Genomic DNA, 17,992 nt, shown 5'->3' on the forward strand with positions numbered 1-17,992 from the left:
GATACTTCCCTAGGGGTATCTAGCCCCTGTCGGACTGCCCATTGCTGAGAGGGGGCTCCCCACCTACCCAGGCCCCCCACACCAGGCATCCCATGGCTGGAACACATAGTCCCGATTTGCAAGAGGAGGTGCCACCCGTTGTCAGGGGGAAGTGACTGCCGGGTGCTCGGGATTTCTCTTTTCACTTGTTTAGGGGGCTGTCGCTGCTTGCCTCTGGGCTCGGTGGTCCTCAGGGTCACTCCCGGCTGTGCTGGGGGCCAGGCAGTGCCTGAACCTGGGCTCCTGCCCACAGCGCTGCAGCCCTGGGAGCTGCTTCTCCAGCCCTTTGCTGGTTTTTTTTTTTTTTTAAATTCTGGTTTTAAGTGTCCTTTCTTGCTGCTGTGGCCACAAAGTAGGTCTGGGATGTTGTGAGACTCTTGATGTAACTAAAAGGGCTCGGCCGGCGAGTTCCCGACCAACCAAGGAGGAAGTGGTTAGGTGGCCAGGAATGCGACCTGCCTCCCCGATTAATTAATAATTGAGAACTGGCCCCCAGCCAGGCCCCGCCAGGGGCGATACTGTGTACAGAGAATGGTTAACTCCGGTGGGGGACGGAAAAGCCTGACTCTGCCTGTGGCTAAAAGGGAAATTCACAATGGCCTTGATTTATGGGCATGATTTACTCGGATCCTCCTTCTGGGCCCAGCTTGGGCACGAGCTCCAGGAATGCAGACGCTGGCAGCCCGCAGGCTGGTTTGTGCCCTGGGGAAGGGTGGGGAAGTGGGGGGGACTGTGAGGCCGGCGCCAGGGCCTGGGAGGAGGCCTAGAGGAGGGACGGGTCACACCCTTGGGAGAGGGACTGCCCGCCGACCCGGGCTGGGTCCAGGTACTGCGGAGAAGCTGAGTCCTCCTGGCTGCGGGAGGAAGGAAGGGAGCTCAGGGTCCAGACTCTGGCTCTTGGCTGTGTGACCTTGGCTCTGAGACTTGACCTTCCTGAGAGCCGGGGATCCTCCACTGACCCTTCGCTCAGGGCCCTCTGGTGCGGCTGGATAGCTCGTGAGAAGAGAGTGAGCTGTAGGACGTCTTAGGCGGGCTGGAAGGTCGGGAGCGGCTCAGGGTGGCCCAGGGCCACTGAGCAGCCCTCTGCAGACTCACAGTGTCTCCCGCCCACCTCCTAAGGGCCCTGCAGACGAGCTTCGACCCTCACTCACACCATGGGCAGGTCAGGAGACACTTGGGCATGGCCGGCACCTCCCAGGCCCCTGGTCTTTTCCAGAAGAATCCAAGGATGACAAAGTAGATGGTGGAAAATGAGGCTCCGGCCATCTCCCCTTGGGGGGACTGACTGGTCAGCAGCACAGCCACTGTTGGACACTGTCCCCCGGCTTCCTAGTGCGTCCAGCACAGCCGCCGTCTCGGTGCCTGGCTTGTTCCAGCAGCTTCCCCGCACCCCGGGATCTCCTGCGAGCAGGGCCCGTCCCTCCCGTTCCTCTGCCCCTGTGCGGCTCTCATGTTAGACCCCCCTCCGTGGGGTGCGGGGGCAGACAGCGCCCCTGCTGCACTCCCAGGCAGCTCAGTACCAGCCTGACAGCCACGTCGAGTCCCCTGGATAGGACACGCAGCTCTGGGTGGAGGCATTCTTGGAGAGGAGTGTGTGCTGGGGGTCCCGAGAGGAGGGGACCTATTTGAGCACATTAACACTGGCGTGTCGATTAAACCAGGCGCATGTGAACCACCAGTGGTACACACCACATCAGTCCTGAATGTTTAGGTCTGGGGGCAGGTTGGACCCCATGACCATGCTCTGGGACTAATTCTGGCCTGTTGCCTGGTGCTGAGACCACCCTTCAATGCTGGGGGTCCTATCCAGGGCTCCTGAGGCACCCGCCATTGGTGTTCCATCTTGGTCAGATTCTTACAGTTTTAGCCCTGGGGGCCCTGCCGCCCCCTCAGTGGGCCTGGTACACAGCTGCCCTGAGAGAGGGAGCTGGTGGGGAGGAACCAGTGTAGTGTGGGCACCGTGGTTCTCCAAACCGGGCTGCTTCTGCCCTGCTGTGGGGGATTCTTATAGGAAGTCCTCAAGTCATGCTGCCGCCCTCAGACACTTCCTCCTGAGGCTGTCCCCTACCCCAGCACTCCACAGAAAGCAGAGTTGGGGGGTGGGTCTCATCATTTGACCAAAACAGTATCATCTGAGCACCTGTGGTCCTTTGCCTCCTTGAAGTGGGAGGCAGGACGCTGGACTGGTCAACTTGTTGTATTTGGGAGGTGAGGAAGCCGGTGATGCCTGGATCCTCCTGGTCCACATGCGGGGACCCCCTGCCCATCCCTCACCTCCACCTCAGCCCAGCCCAGCCTAGCTGAACCCCCAGAGCACCATGTTCTTCCTGGTCCGGGTGGGGACCCCTGAGCATCAGCACTGGCAGCTAGAGTTGAGCCCAGACACAGCACGAATTAACTGGTTGGTGGTTTACAAACAAGGCAGCAGGCTTATTCTGGAAGATTCTCCTCCACCCCCCACCCCCCCTGAGCCCCCCATCTGCCACCTTTTCCAGGCTTCTGTTAGTTTCTCTGGACCTTACAGGGAGGACAGGCTATCCCCCGGTGTGGTGGTGGGGGCAGTGGCTGGGGGGAGGGGCTTTCAGGATCCATAAACAATTGCACAGATTGACCTTTTCCTGTGATATTCGGGTGGGGGCAAAGCTTGGAGCCTTGTTACAGAAACTTGTTCCTTCTGGGGAACCGTGTCCGGCCGATAAGCCCCTTCACTCCCATCTGCGTCTCCCCTCAAACTGGCCTTTCCTGGGCCTCTGGATTCTTCCACCGATGCTGTCGCCCGGGCCCATGGGTCTGGGCGAAACCCCCAGGTGGTGGGAGCCAGGTTCCTGCTGAGACCAGCCCCTGCACAACCCAGGGCAGCTCCCCAGGGCCAGGTTGGCTGGTGAGGGGGGGGTCAAGGGGCTGGAGCTTGTGCATATGCTGGAGCCCTGGGTTTGAACCTGGAACCACATGGTCACATGACTTCAGCATGACTATGAGTGACCCCCAGAGCACCTCGGTGGTGGCCAGACACCAAAGTAACGCCAGTGGGGCTGGTCCAGGCATACAGCAGCTGGAAGCCACCAATGGAACCTTGAACAGAGCCCTGGAAGGAACCAATTCCTGCAGCAAAAGGCTCTGAGCTTTGCTCCCACAGAGTATCGCACTGAGAGGTTGTTTTTCAACAGTCTCACTGCAGGCCCAGCGCCTTGGTTTAGTTTGGTTTGGTTTGGGGGCTACACACGGCTGTGCTCAGGGCTGACTCTTACTCTCAAGGCTCTGTGTTCAATGGTCACTTCTATGGTGCATGGCAAGTGCTTGCCCACCGTGGGCTGGGGCAGTGGTCTTACCAGGCTGCAGGAGACACGGGCGGGGAGGGGCCGGGCTTGCTCCCCGGGCTTGCTCCTGCCTGCTGGGCACCGGGGCCTGGAGCGCGGCCACGCAGAGCAAGCCTGAGCTCTCGGCCTTGGTGAAAGTTCCTTTCAGGCTGAGGTTCACTTTTCAGGATTCGTTTGTTTACTGCACAGGATGAAAGACTGGACAGCTTGGGCCAAGGGATGGCACGGCGGGGAGGGCGCCGGCCTCACGGGCAGCTGGCTGATCCGGGTTCCACCCCCAGCCCTCCATAGGGTCCCCCAACACCACCAGAAGTGATTCCTGAGTGCAGAGCCAGGAGTCATCCCTGAGCACTCCTGGATGTGCCCCCCACCCAAACAAAACTACTTGACTTCACTATCATTTCATCCTGAAATCCCTTTCTCCAGGGTGGGCCTGGGGCCAGGGAAGGGGCAGTCTGACCGTCCTTTCTCCGCAGAGACCAAGGATGGTGACTGCCCTTCTCCCCACATCTCCCACCTCTAGCAGCTCCTGCGTCTGCGATGCAGGGTGAGGCTCCATCTCACACTGCGTCTGGGGCTGTGTTTTCAGAGTGGGGCCATCATCCTGTCTCTTGAGCAGTTCAAGGGCCTGTGTCAGCCGGCACCTCCCCATGGAGGGACTTGGGGGGGCGGGGCGGGGAGTGTTCCTTGGGCTGTGGAGGGGCAGGGGGCACTGGTGGAGAAACCAGCTCTTCAGGGCCTTGGGGAGCACTGGCTGAGCGAGTCTCACACTCTATGGTGAGAGACCCGAGGCTCTGTCCTCAGCACTGTGTCCCCCGGGCCCCAGAGCAAAGAGGTTCCATCCACAGGGAGCTCTTGGGAGCCCTGAGTGCCGGGCCTGTGTCCTGGGGAGGCGGGCTGTCGGGTAAGACTGGAGCCCCCTTTGCCACGGTGCCCCACCCTGCCCTGTGTCTGTGGGGTGGGAGGGGGGGCGTTGGCATCTGGGGTCGCGGCCACAGTCGTCAGGCAAGGCCCGTCTCGAAGCCCCACTGACCCCGAGTTTGAACCCGGCGCCACGGCTTCTGAGCTGAGGACTGCAGGCATGGCACGACATGTTTAACTGTTTTCTGTTTGTTTGGTTTTGGGTTTTGGACCACACCCGGTGGTGCTCAGAGCTCACTTCTGGCAGGGCTCCGGGGACGGACCCTGCAGGGTGCTGGGGATCGGACTCAAGCAAGTGCAGACCCTGACATCACCTGACTTGAAGAACTCAGTTCCTCCCCCTCTTCCTCCATGACCCTCACCCAGGCCAGGCGCAGCTCTGTTGCTATGCCACAGCCAGACTCTCTCTCTCTCTCTCTCTCTCTCTCTCTCTCTCTCTCTCTCTCTTTCTCTCTCTCTCTCATCTTGTTTATTTAGTTTTGTTTGGGGCACGCAGCTCGGGGCTGCTCTCTGGTGCGTGGAGGTTTCTGGGGGTGGTGCTTGGGGGATCACAGGTACCGGAGGTCAAACCAGGGGCCCCCGCAGGCAAAAGCCTCCCTTTTTCTTTCCTTTTTATCTTTGGGCCACACCTGGTGGTGCTCAGGACTTAACCCTGGCTCTGTACTCAGGAGTCACTCCTGGCATTACTCAGGGGACCATGTGGGGGTGCGGGGATCGAACCGGGCTTGGCCTCGTGCAAGGCAAGTGGCCCTCCACTCCCACCCCGCTGTGCTGTTGCTTTGACCCCACTCAGTCATTTAAAATGCAATTAAGGGACTCACAGCGTGTGGATTTAAACACATACTCTGTTTCAGTGCTGACTGGATTATTTTATTTCTTCTGCTGTTAACGAGTAGTACTTCTTGTGGGTTTTCCCTTCACGCTCAGTGCCAACAGCCCATCGTCTCTGCAGGAGTGATCACGGAACCCTAGCCGGGCGACATAATGTCTACTCTCAAACAAAGGGAAGATGGTGATAATTCGTTTTTTTTTTTTTTTTAAATCATGGTTGTGAGCCAGAGCGATAGTACAGTGGGTAGGGTGTTTGCCTTGCAACCTGGGTTTGATTCCCGTCATCCCATACGGTTCCCGCGAGCACCACTGCAAGTAATTCCTGAGTGCAGAGCCAGAAGTAACCCCTGAGAACTGCCAAGTGAGGCCCCAAAACAAAACAAAAATTGTGGTTGTTTTATTTTGGTTTTTGTTTGGCTGAGTTGCTCAGGGCTACTCCTGGCTCTGTCCTCCAGGATCACTCTTGGTGGGCTGGGTGGGGGACCATATGGGGTGCTGGGGATTGAACCTGGGTTGGCCAATTGTAGTTGTTTTAAGGAGTACTTATTTAGTATTGGGAGGGTTGGATTTGGGGGCCGCACCCAGCAGTGCTCAGGGGTGCTGGAGACCAAACTTGGGCCTCCTGCAAGCAGGACATGTGCTCAACATGTTGAACTCTCTGAATTATTATCTTTTATTTTTAAAGTCCTCCTACCCGGGGGTTGGAGCAATAGGACAGCGGGTATGGCATTTGCCTTGTACGCGCCCAACCCAGCATCCCATATGGTGCACCATCAGGGGTAATTCCTGAATACAGAGCCAGGAGTAATCCCTGTGCATCACCAGGTGTGACCCAACAAAGCAAAAAAAAAAAAAAAGTCCTCCTACCCTTCTGAGGTTTTTTTCTTCTTTTTTTTTACAGTCCCTTTTGGTTATTTATTTATTGTATTTTGGGTCCCTCCTGGTGATGCTCAGAGGTTACTCCTAGCTCTGTGCTCAGGGATCCTACCCATGTGGCTGTGTGCTGGGCAAGCGCCCTGCCCACTGTACTGCTGCTGGCTTAATTCTGAACCAGATACTATCTGGTTGCCCGTGCAATTAACCCCAATATCCTGCTGAAGTCCCTGCCACAATACTCCTGTTTCATAGAGTTGGAGAAGGAGCAGCTGCCCGGGGTCCCTGCACTGTGTCATGGTGGGCTTGTCCTGATTTCCCGGGGGACCCTGTTTCTGCAACTGTGGAGTCTCGAACTTGAGCCCCAGGGACTGTGGTGACAGAGCTCTGCACCCCTCCCCCTCACCCCTCACCCTCACTGTCCTCGTCCCGGTCCTGGTGGTGAGACTGTCCCATCAGAGCATCTGGGGCGTGGGGCTGGCTCCTCCTGCCTCCGAGAGCCAAGGTGGGCCCTGTGCAGGCCGTGCCCAGACCTCCCGGGATGGAATGACCCATTAGACACTTCCTCTTGGATGCAGGGCTTCCTCTCCAGCCAGAGGCGCTGGACTGAGACAGGAGTAGGGAGGGACAGCAGCATGACCGCCGGTCAGCTGGGCCCTGCTTCTGAAAGGGCTCCGCGCTGATGCTCCCTCAAAGCGTTGTCCACTAACGTGGTCCTGCTTGTGTGCGTGCATTTCTGTCTTGCTGCCAGCACCCTGCGTGAAGGTCAGACCCTTCATCCAGAAGAGGGGGGAAGGAACGAAAGAGGGACCCAGCCCTTCTGGGGCAGCCCTGGGCGTGCTGCGGAGTCCAAAGCCGGGTCTGCAGCTTAAACTGACAAAGGAAGGTGAAGCGGAAAGAGTTTGATAACAGAAACTACTTATCTAATGGGCAAACAAGGCTTTTAGCGGGGTGTTAGGTCAGACAGATGTGGGCCAGGTGTTCACTCCCAGACTCCAGTTGCTGCGATTTGAAGCCACACAAGGCTGGCAGGGGACAGAAGAGAGCACTGGGCCCCAGCCTGGCCCCGGGACAGGGGCACTGGACACAACGGGCACCGGGCCTGGGCTCCTCTGCCCCCAGCACGCTGCTGCCCTCTGGCAGTTCTCCAGGGTCTCTCGGGGCCTGAGTCCCTATTTCCCTCCACCTCTGGATGGGATACTTCTTTTGTTTGTTTGGGGGCCAACCCAGCAGTGCTCAGGGCTGACTCGTGGTTCTGCACTCAGAGACCATGTCTGGTGGTGCTCGGGGCACCATAGGGTACCGGCTGTGTACAAGACAGCCTCCCTCCTCCCTGGGCTGCTGCCCCCACCCCTCTGTTTCTCCCTCTGCCTGGCCCTGGGGGGGCCGGAGGGGCTCTGGCTTATGGGAACTAATGACTTTGGCAGAGGCCCGGCCCTTGGGGGCTTTTCAGCTCCTCCTGGGAAATGTCTGAGCCCTCAAGCACATTCTGGTCCCCTCTCCGAGTGACCTTGACTGAGGCCCCTGCAGGGTGGGCGGCGGTGTGGCCCTTCCCCAGCAAACCAGCTGCCTTGCATGCGTGTGCTCAGAGTGGCTGGTCTCACAGGGAGCCCCAAGAACGTTCATGCCCTTTGTTTTGACCAAAAACTGCTGATTCGAAGAGGGGAAAAAGGCTTTTCTTGGGCCCTTGGTTCTCCTTGCCGCCCCCAGGCTGCTGTTGGCCCCGCCCCGGGAGCCTCAGCACCCCCACAAAATTACAGGTTGGGCTCCCAGCTCCCTCCCTGGGGCGGAGGGGCTGGCTGGGGTAGGGGGAGAGGGGGCCCTGGGGGGGTTGGCTGCCTGGCCCAGCCTCTCTGCTGCCCACCACAGGCGTCCACCACCCTCTGGTGGCAGGAATGTGCATCACAGCATCAGGGGGACACGCCTGTCCCCAAGGGGTCCTGCTGTGTGTGCAGGGCAGGGCACTGGCCCTCCTCCTGCTGGCTTTTCCTCTGCTGGGAAGCGGTGACGCGACTGTCCCCCTGACCCCAGCAGTTCCTTCAGACCCTGTCTTCCTCCTCCTCCTCCCAGACAGTCCTGCCCTGAGCCTGTCAGGAGCCCTCCTTCCCACCCCCCCCACCCCCTGAATGTTCTAGAAAGAAGCCTCCGTCCTGGCTTCTTTGCCGTCCCTTCGTATCCTGAGCCCCGGCCCCACCTTCTTTTCCCTCGGCAGTTTCCTGCGTCCGCTCTGTCTGTCTGTCTGTCTGCCTAGAAATGGGGTCACCCTCTCTCTCACAGGCGCCCACTTCCAGCTGGGCTGGTCCTGGGCTCTGTCCCTGCTGGCCAAGGGGCACAGGAGAGGGATGGGTGTGTCTTGGGGGAGGGCATCTACACGTCCCACCTGCACGCACGGGGCAGGTTCCCCCTGACCCCCCACCTCCTGAGTGACCACACCAGGGGCAGGGTCTCCGCCTAGGAGTTGGGGGTGACCGGGCCACCAGTCCCCACTGCCCACAGAGGTCAGAGCTGTGGGGAATGTTCGCCACATCGCAGAGAGTGTGAGCCAGGAGAGAGAAGAGTGATGCCTTGTCTGGGGGGCACAGTCCCAGACTGAGCCTCCCCCCCCTCCCTCCGCCCGCACACCCCGAGTCCGGCTGGGCGCGAGGCCAGGCCCCGGGCAGGGGCTACTGAGCAGGAGTTTCGGTCAGACCGCGGTCACCTTTGATGTCGCTCACTCGGGTCTGACTCCCCCGGTATTTATTTGCAATTAAGGAGCGGCTTCCTAATTAGGCTGATGGCTGAGGGAGATGGCGGGGCCGGCTGCGGCCACGAGCTCAGGAGAGAGCAGCTCGTCCAGGGGCCTGTCCTGCCAGCGGCAGGCAAGGAGGAGGACACCCACCTTTCCCCCTCAAAAAACTCACCCCACATCTCTCTCCCCTATAGTGGGTCACTCGCAAAGGGCCCTGGGGTCCAGCCGGGGCGTTGCAGCTCACTGTGCCCTGCTGTGACCTCCCACAGTGGTCACTCTGGGCCCTGAACCCTCAGATCCCTTGGGAAGCTCCTACCTGAGCAGCCACTTCTCTCCACACCCGGCTGATCTGCTCTAGAGTTTCTGGAAAACCCAGAGGTGGGCTGTGCCTGCGACACGAACGTCCATCCGCAGGCGGGGACCTGAGTCTTGACCGCAAGGAGTGCCTCGGCCCGTCTGGCTTGGACACCTTCGTGTCCAGGGTCACGCTTTGGTGTTGGGCTCTCAGGCTCCATCCCCTGCCCCGGACCTTTGTGGGGACCCTAGTGCCTCGTTTCCGGGAGAATAGGGGCTCAGAGGGAGCGTGCCAGAAGTGGGCCCCGCCAGCAGACCCAGACACGCTTTCCTTGGTCCCCACAGAGCAAACATAGAGCCTGACTGTGTGAACTGTCCCATTCCTGCACTCGCCCAGCTGACCTGGTGCCAGCAAGAGCAGAAGGATGGGGTTTTGCTGATGCCAGGGTGGGTGCGGGTCTGAAAGGGCATCTGTGAGCTGGCCACCTGATTTGGAATGCTGGAGGCCCAGCTTTGATCCCTGTGTCTCACGGTGCCTGAGCATCACTGGAGGTGCTGGACCCACCTCCCAGCTACGTACGTGACCCATGACACGGGGCTCAGGGGATAGAGCTGGGTCAGTGACTCTCTGGTGGCTTTTCACCCTGGGGAACTGGGAGGAGAGCCGAGCCCGGCCTGCGGGGCCAGCTGCAGACCTGGAGAGTGTTTGGGTGGGCATTACTTTGTGGGGGGCCACTCCTGGCAGTGCCGGGTGGGAAGGAGAGGGGACACCAGGCCCACACCTTGCAGAGCTGAGGTGGGGGATTGTGGGGGTCGTGTGATGCAGGGGCTGGATTCCGGGACCTCACCTAGGCTGGACCCCTCGTGTACTGTGAGGACAGCCACGCTGAGGACCCAGAGTCGGAAGCTTGAGGGAGCAGGGCAGTGGTCACAGAGGTGGTGTAGAGCTCCTGGACCTCGGGAGGTGGTGGAGGCCTTGTGCAGGGCATCGGGTGAGGGTGGAGGTTTGGCCCAGCTGGTGTCAGTGTCCTTGCGCCAGCTACTGAGGCAGCCTGGACCCTGGGCAGTTTGAGGACTCACTTCCAATCCCAGGGTACCCTGCTCCAAGCCAGTGATCCAGGGACCGAGAGCATCATATGGGCATCAGGTGGGTGGAGGGGGCACAGACCATAGGCCTGAGGGAGGGGTACGTGCTGGCCAGTGGCCCCTTCCCTGTGGACGGGCCCAGCAGGCCCCCAGTCCCTCTGGCCTGTGCCCGGAGCAGGGTCCTGACTCTCCCTTGGATGGGTCAGCACCCCTAGGACTGACAAGCGTGGTCATAGAGAGAGAAACTGAGGCTCAGAGGGAAGGCTTGCTCAGCCTGGACGGAGGATGCCAGCTGGGCACCTGCTCATGTAGACCCTGACCTGCCGTGGCCTCACTCTCAGCCTCCTTTGCTGGGAAGTGGGTGGTGGGGGCTTCACATTCCCACTGTCCGCCCAGTGCCTGCTGTCCAGCCTGTATCCTGGCTGCCCCATCTTTGCCCCTGAAGCCCCCAGAGGCCTTGGTCACTACCCGAGTGTTGGGCTAGTGGTCTCTGGCCAGGCTGGAATGTCACTGCTTCTCTTGCCCCTGGGAGCTCCTTGAGGGGGGTGCAGCCTGGGGAAAGGAGCAGCTGGGTCTGCTCCGGCTGCCCACAGGCAGGGGGACTGGCCTTATCAACCCCGGTGGTTGCGCCGTCTCTGCACAAGGCCTGGTTGTTTTTGTTTTTTTATTTTATTTTTTTTATTTTAACGAACCACTGTGAGATACAATTAGAGACTTAAAAACTTCTATGATTGCATTTCAGTCCAACAATGATCAAGTACCCATCCCTCCACCAGTGCCCATTCTCCACCACCAATGTTCCCAGTGTCCCTCCCACCACCCTCCCCCCTTTTCCCATCCCCTGCCTCTGTGGCAGGCACATTCCCTCTTACTCTCTCTCCCTTTGGGTGTTATGGTTTGCAATACAGGTACTAAGCGGCCATCATGTTTGGTCTATAGTCTATTTTCAGCATGCATCTGCCATCCTGAGTGATTCTTCCAACCATCATTTGCTTGGTGGTCCTTTCTCCATCCCACCTGCCTTTTCCCCCAGCTCATGAGATTAGCTTCCAAGCCGTGGAACTCTCCATTTGGCCCTTATCTCTACTCTCCTTAGGTGTTGGTCTGAAGAGGGGTTTTGTTGTGTGGCACTTGGAACCCTCCCTTCCTTCCTCCCACTCTCAGGGTGGCCCCGGAAACCCTGCCAGGTTGCTGGTCCCAGGCAGAGGTGGGGTCTGAGGTCCGGGACCACCACAGGAGCGTGTCCTGCAGAGCAACCCTTGTCACCCTGCTCTGCTCTGAGTCCTGGCCGGGGCTGTGGAGGTGGACAGAGAGGTGTGGATGGACTAGATGCAACTGACTATCCCATGGCTGGCTGGGGCTGGGCGCCACACGCCGTCCCTCCTAAGGGGCGAGAGTGGGTTGGCCACAGCACGTGGTGGCTGCTTTGCCCTACCCGTAGGGTCAAGTCTTTATCTTGTGTTGAGGTTCGTGCATAGAGGGGTTGGCTTCCTGCTGGAACTTCCTTTTCTTTGAACTTTGGTCCGTACTCAGGGCTTACTCCTGGCTGCATTCCGGGATCACTCCTGGCTGGGCTGGAGATGGTATGGGGTGTCAGAGATGGGACCCAGATCACCTCCGTGTAAAGGCAGCGCCCTCCCCGTTGTACTATTTCTCCGGCCCTAGAATGTCTTGTTCTTAATTACAAGGACCACAGCCAGCAGGTGTTGGGAGTTGGGGTGGGCCACGGGGGTACCAGGACACAGCCCAAGTTCTCCCTCTCACTGGGTGTGTGCACCCTTGGGCTTTCTCCCCGAACCACGTGACATGTGGGGGACAACTAAACCCACTGAACATGAAGGCAACCGCGCCCGCAATGCCCGGGCAGGCCTGGCACCACCCCTGGCCGTGCTCAGGGCTGACTCGGGGATCACTCCTGGGGACACATGGGGGACCCTGTGGGATGCTGAGGATGGAACCTGGGTTGGTGGCACACACAGCTAGCGCCCACCCCTGGGAATAACTCTCCCTTTCCTGTGTTTGCCCACAGACACCAGCATGTCCCCGGACGCCACCAAGCCGAGCCACTGGTGCAGCGTGGCGTACTGGGAGCACCGGACGCGGGTGGGCCGCCTGTACGCGGTGTGCGAGCAGGCTGTCAGCATCTTCTACGACCTACCTCAGGGCAGCGGCTTCTGCCTGGGCCAGCTCCACCTGGAGCAGCGCGGCGAGTCGGTGCGGCGCACGCGCAGCAAGATCGGCTTCGGCATCCAGCTGAGCAAGGAGCCCGACGGCGTGTGGGCCTACAACCGCGGCGAGCACCCCATCTTCGTCAACTCGCCCACGCTGGACGCGCCGGGCGCCGGCCGCACGCTCGTAGTGCGCAAGGTGCCCCCCGGCTACTCCATCAAGGTCTTCGACTTCGAGCGCTCGGGCCAGCTGCACCACGCGCCCGAGCCCGACGCGGCGCACGGCCCCTACGACCCCAACAGCGTGCGCATCAGCTTCGCCAAGGGCTGGGGGCCCAGCTACTCGCGGCAGTTCATCACCTCCTGCCCCTGCTGGCTGGAAATCCTCCTCAACAACCACAGATAGTGGCCCCCCTCCCCCACCGGAGCCCAGAGACTCGGCCCCGCCTCCCACCCCCCTCCCACCCCCAGATATCATCTACCTAGATTTAATATAAAAGTTTTATATATTATATGGAAATATATATTATACTTGTAATTATGGAGTCATTTTTACAATGTAATTATTTATGTACGGTGCAATGTGTGTATATGAACAAAACAAGAAAGACGCACTTTGGCTTATACTTCTTTCAATACAGATATATTTTCTTTCTTTCCTTCCTTTCTCCTCTTTATTTTTTAAAAATACAGTGCAGCGGATCTGGGCAGTCGAAGAAACCTGGGTTTGGTATATGATTTTTGAAATATTAATGCCCAGACCAAAAAAAAAAAAGCTAATGCCAGTCACTCGTTGATAATAAAGTATTCGCATTATAGGTTTTTTTTTTTTAAACTGTCTTGCTTTGAACAAAGATGGACATTCAGGGCACCGGCAGATGTTTTTCACCCATCAAGAACCTTAAAACTGATCTCAGGGACTGGAGCAATAGTATAGCGGGTAGGGTGTTTGACTTGCACAAGGTTGGCTTGGGTTGGATTCCCAGCATCCCATATGGTCCCCTGGGCACCGCCAGGAGTAATTCCTGAGTGCAGATCCAGGAGTAAACCCTGAGTATTGCCGGTTGTGACCCCCCTCCCAAAAAAAAAAAATTGATCTCAGTTCACTCAAAAAAAAAAAAACAACTGATCTCAGTCAGTTTACCTGATAGACCAGGAAATTTATAATTGAAAAGGGCTGGGGCCAGGGAGTTTGAACCCAGGTTATGGAGGGCACTTGCCTTGCACACAGTTGACCCTGGTTCGATCCCCAGCACCACATATGGTCCCTAGCTAGAGCCTTCCAGAAGTGATCCCTAAGCACTACCAGGTGTGGCCAAAGATAAGGAAAAAGAAAAAACCCTGCCGTTTAGAGAAGGTGGTGTGGTGTGAGCAGGGGTGGGTGTGGGGAGGAGCCAGCCCTCGCCTCCCAGTGGATGATACCCACAGGAGTCAGAAGATGCTTTTTCTCATCCTCTGGGGGAAAAGTGGCGTGTAAAATAAAATATCTGACTGGTGGGCCTTGAGCCCACCCTAGAGAAGCCTTGAGAGCCCGGGGAGCATCTGAGCAGGGCTCGTTCCCCAAGACCTGATCCCCACCCCCCACCCAGGGCGTCACCCTGACTCACACAGAGGCAGGTCGAATCTTCCCACCCTATAAAAGGGGAGAGTAAGGTGCCAGAAGGGCAGGTGACTAATCAGGAAGCAGAGGAGGTCAGAAGTTATATTCGAGGAGCAGCAGCATAGTAAAATGGTTTTTCTCTCTTGAGAAAGCTCAGGGAACCGGGAACCGAGAACTCTGTACAGGAACCCCAGGGGGATGTGGCAATGAAGAGCTGCTTTCTCAGAGATGCAAACAGTCGTTGCACCCTGAATCAGGCTGGAGGCAATGTGAGGTCACAGCGTACCTGCCGTCTTCTGAGGCTTCAGGTGGGGCTGGGGGACTCAGGTGGCTGCCGGCTGGAGGCCTCGGCTGTGGGGCTCAGGAACCCTCAGCTGTGCTGTGTGTGGCGTGGATGTGACTTTCCCTGGGGCCAAGAGTGAAGCTGCCATCTTCTGTAACTGTGTTTTACAACTGGCCTGTCCCCGCTTCTGCTCAGTGATGCAGCCGTGACGGAGGGGTTGGGGAACAGATTGGGGGCAGGTGCTGGGGGTCATGGCCCGGCTCCTGAGAAGAGCACCATTCCCTGCTGCTTCTTTGAGTTTTCTGACAGTAGACCGCACTCGCATCTGTGAGGTCCAAGACACGGCCTGAAGTGCCCACTGCAGCTTGCAGGACACAGGGCACTGACCCACGGGCGCTCCTGGGACTGCCCAGTGCAGGGTATTGTTGGCAGTCTCAGATGCCCCTTTCTCCCAGTTTACACGTGGGGAAACAGAGTCCAGGCTAAGCTGCTGACATCCCTGCCACCCCCACCCCCCTAGCCACAGCTCAAAGCCCCCCCCCCCCATCCGGTTCCTGCAGACCACCGGGGCTCTGGTGACTCATTCTAAACAAGTCTGATCTCCAGGGAATGAGGGGGCGGCTCCCCACAGCCCCAAGGGGGACACGGTGATTCTTGGCAGATCATGGGGCTTTGGGGGAAGGGGTTCGGCCCTCAGTCCCACCCTTCTGGGATTGTTTGGGGTGTGGGAGTGGAGGAGCTAGAAAAGCAGTCGGGGACGAGTGGGGGAGGGACAGTCTGAAAGCATTTGCCTCAGGGGGAAAAAACAGAGGCCCAGAGAAGGACTTCAAGTGGCCAGAGATCACACAGCAAGTGGACATAAAGCTCACCGCAGGACCCCTGGTCTGACTGCTGCTTCCAGATCTGGTTCTGAGGGGTGGTTCCCACCAGCTCACCTGTGGTCATTGCCAAGGTCTTGCCTGTGTCCCAGTCCTGTCCCTTAGTCCTGGAAGCTCCCCCAACACACACATGCACATTCACACACACTCATTCATACACACACACACACACACACACACACACACTATCACACATCATTTGTGCTCTCACTCACAAACACTTTTTTTTTTTTTTGCATTTTGGGTCAAACCCGGCGATGCGATGCTCAGGGGTTAGTCCTGGCTCTTGCACTCAGGAATTACTCCTGGTGGTGCTCGGGGGAACCATATGGGATGCTGGGAATCGAACCCAGGTTGGCCACATGCAAGGCAAACACCCTACCTGCTGTGCTATCACTCCAGCCCCACAAACACTCAAGACTCACACCTCCACCTGACAGTGCCCCTGCTTCTTCCCACTGTACCCTCAGGACCTGAGTCCCAGAGACAACTCAGGCTGCTCCTGCTCCAGCCCACCCCACTCCAGCCTCCCCTCCCCCACCTCCCCTGCCCACCTCCTGTTCTTTTGCCCAAGTTTCCGTGGCACCCACCCTCCACTTGCTCAGCCTAGGCCTGAGCCCAGTGGTGCCCTCTGCTCCTTCTCCTCCAGGGAGTCTCCTGGACACCAGTGATGCCCGGTCTGTTCCTGATGGGCTTCTGGATGTTTTCGGGACAAAAGGGTCACAGAGGTCAGGGGTACCAGTGGGCACCCATCAGGCCGAGCTCCTGATTCTCTACGTCTCCTGGACCACTACAGCCACTTCCCCACAGGCCTCAGGACCATAGGCGCTAACCCCCAGAGCCCCGTAGCAGCGGGAGACAGGCACTTCGGCACCTCATAGGACCCCGGAGAAGCTGCAGAAAGGCAGGCACACTGGCAAAGGGAGCCAAGAAGCGAGGAAGGGGCAGACCAATCGTGTTTGCTCTTCGTGATACTCTTTTCAATAAATTATTTAAATTTGACTTTAAAATTTGCCTAACTTGACATCAGCCTGTTTGGCCATGTCTCTGCATTTGCATCGTTGGGCAACCACAGTCCAGTGCTGGAAACTTCTCTTCTTCCTGGATGCTTTTCAGCACATATCACTGAGCTGAAACAGACATGCCTCTCGCACTGGGAGGGAGGGGAGGTCCACAGATCTGGGCTAATCCACACATTGTTTAATTAAAGCACTGTCCTCCCGTTGTTCATCGATTTGCTCGAGCGGGCCCAGTAACGTCTCCATTTTGAGACTTGTTGTTACTGTGTTTGGCATATTGAATACGTCACGGGTAGCTTGCCAGGCTTTGCCTTGCGGGCGAGATTCTCTCGGTAGCTTGCCGGGCTCTCCCAGAGGGGCGGAGGAATCGAAGCCGGCTTGGCCGGGCTGGCTGTGCACAAGGCAAACACCCTACTGCTGTGCTATCATTCCAGCCCACCCTGTTGTTTAATAAAAGGCGAAAAAAAAAAGACCCAAACAGGTTCCCCTTCTTGACACTGAGCTGTGGTGGAGGTCCCTACCCACTCCCCTGGTCACCGCCGCCCCCCACAGGAAGTTGCAGCACTGGGTTGCAGGCTGAAGCAGCCCTCAAATCCTGGGGACAACTTTCTCTCTCTCTCTCTCTCTCTCTCTCTCTCTCTCTCTCTCTCTCTCTCTCTCCCTCCCTCCCTTTTTTTTTCTTTTTAGTTTTTGGTTTTTCAGTAATACTCAGGGGTTACCCCTCACTCTGCAACTCTGTACTCAGGAACTATTGCTCAGGGAACCATATGGGACGCTGGAGACAGAACCTGGGTTTGCTGCATGCAAGGCAAAGCCAATAGCATGCCCTGCCCACTATGCTATTGCTCCGGCCCTGCTGCTGACTACTTTTAAACCAATTCCCAGAGGTGAGGGCTGGTCTGTCAAGTCCAACTTCCTTTTTTTTTTTTTTTTTTTTTTTTTTTTGCTTTTTGGGTCACACTTGGTGATGCACAGCGGTTACTCCTGGCTCTACGCTCAGGAATTACTCCTGGTGGTGCTCGGGGGACCATATGGGATGCTGGCAAGGCAAATGCGCTACCTGCTGTACTATTGCTCCAGCCCAAGTCCGGCTTCCTTCTTCCTCCCTCCCAAGTGGCCTCATAATCCACTAGCCTGCGTAGGGGAGTCAGCCATGGTCCACGGGAATTCCAGAGAGGGTCCAACTCCCTCCATGACTCCTGCCACCAACCTTCATTAAAGCTTTGTTGCTGGGGTGTCATGGAGACCCATTTTGGGATGGAGATTTCGTCCTGCCCATTTCTGGGGAGGCCCCTCCTTACTTTCCCTGGCCAGCGTGCCTTGTTCTGTAACAGACATTTAGCCAGAGGGCCTGTAGGGCAGCACATGGAATTCTGTTTTATATTTTTGGCAGGTGGGGGTGCACCAGCTTGGCAGCATGCAAGGCCAGTGCACTGCCAGCTGTACTATCGCTGGTCCCTGCAAGTGGAATTCTGGTCAAATTTAATTAATTAATTAATTAATTAATTTTTTTTTTGAGAGGGCTGCACCTGGAGATGCTGAGGGGTTACTCCTGGCTCTATGCTCAGGGATCACTCTGAGCAGGCTTGTAGGAACATAGGGGATGCTGGGAATCAAACCCACGTCAACTGCAAGCAAAGCAAATGTCTTGTTCTGCACTGTCCTATTGCTCTGGCCCCAAAAAACGAATTTCTGGAAACATCCAAAATTAATGTCAGTGGAAGGGAACATTACCATTCTGATCTCTCTGATAGACACTGACGTTTTCACCACTTCTCTCTCTGTCTCGGATTCTCCAGCCTCCAAAGACCTGCAACCCACCCCCGACCCCTACCAAGAAGACCCTTTTAGGCATTGTTCCCACCCTGCCTCCTTCCCTCTGGAAACCCCCATAGTTTTCATTGAGTTCAGAAGCATGTTTCGTTGTTTAATTACAAGAAACACTGTAAGGTCAA

At 57.6% G+C, this 17,992-nt stretch overlaps 1 protein-coding gene across 1 annotated transcript in view; it reads left to right on the forward strand.

Annotated features, from left to right (window-relative positions):
• The window catches only part of SMAD6 (SMAD family member 6), a 64,862-nt gene extending 51,950 nt beyond the window's left edge, over window positions 1-12,912 (forward strand). The window contains exon 4 of the mRNA XM_056127205.1: window positions 12,119-12,912. Coding sequence (XP_055983180.1) covers window positions 12,119-12,663 — 545 coding nt within the window. The 3' untranslated portion in view covers window positions 12,664-12,912. The remainder of the gene's footprint in view (window positions 1-12,118) is intronic.
• The last annotated feature ends 5,080 nt before the right edge of the window (window positions 12,913-17,992 follow it).

This window comes from Sorex fumeus, unplaced genomic scaffold (assembly GCF_029834395.1).
Source record: "Sorex fumeus unplaced genomic scaffold, SorFum_2.1 ptg000063l, whole genome shotgun sequence".
NCBI lineage: Eukaryota > Metazoa > Chordata > Mammalia > Eulipotyphla > Soricidae > Sorex > Sorex fumeus.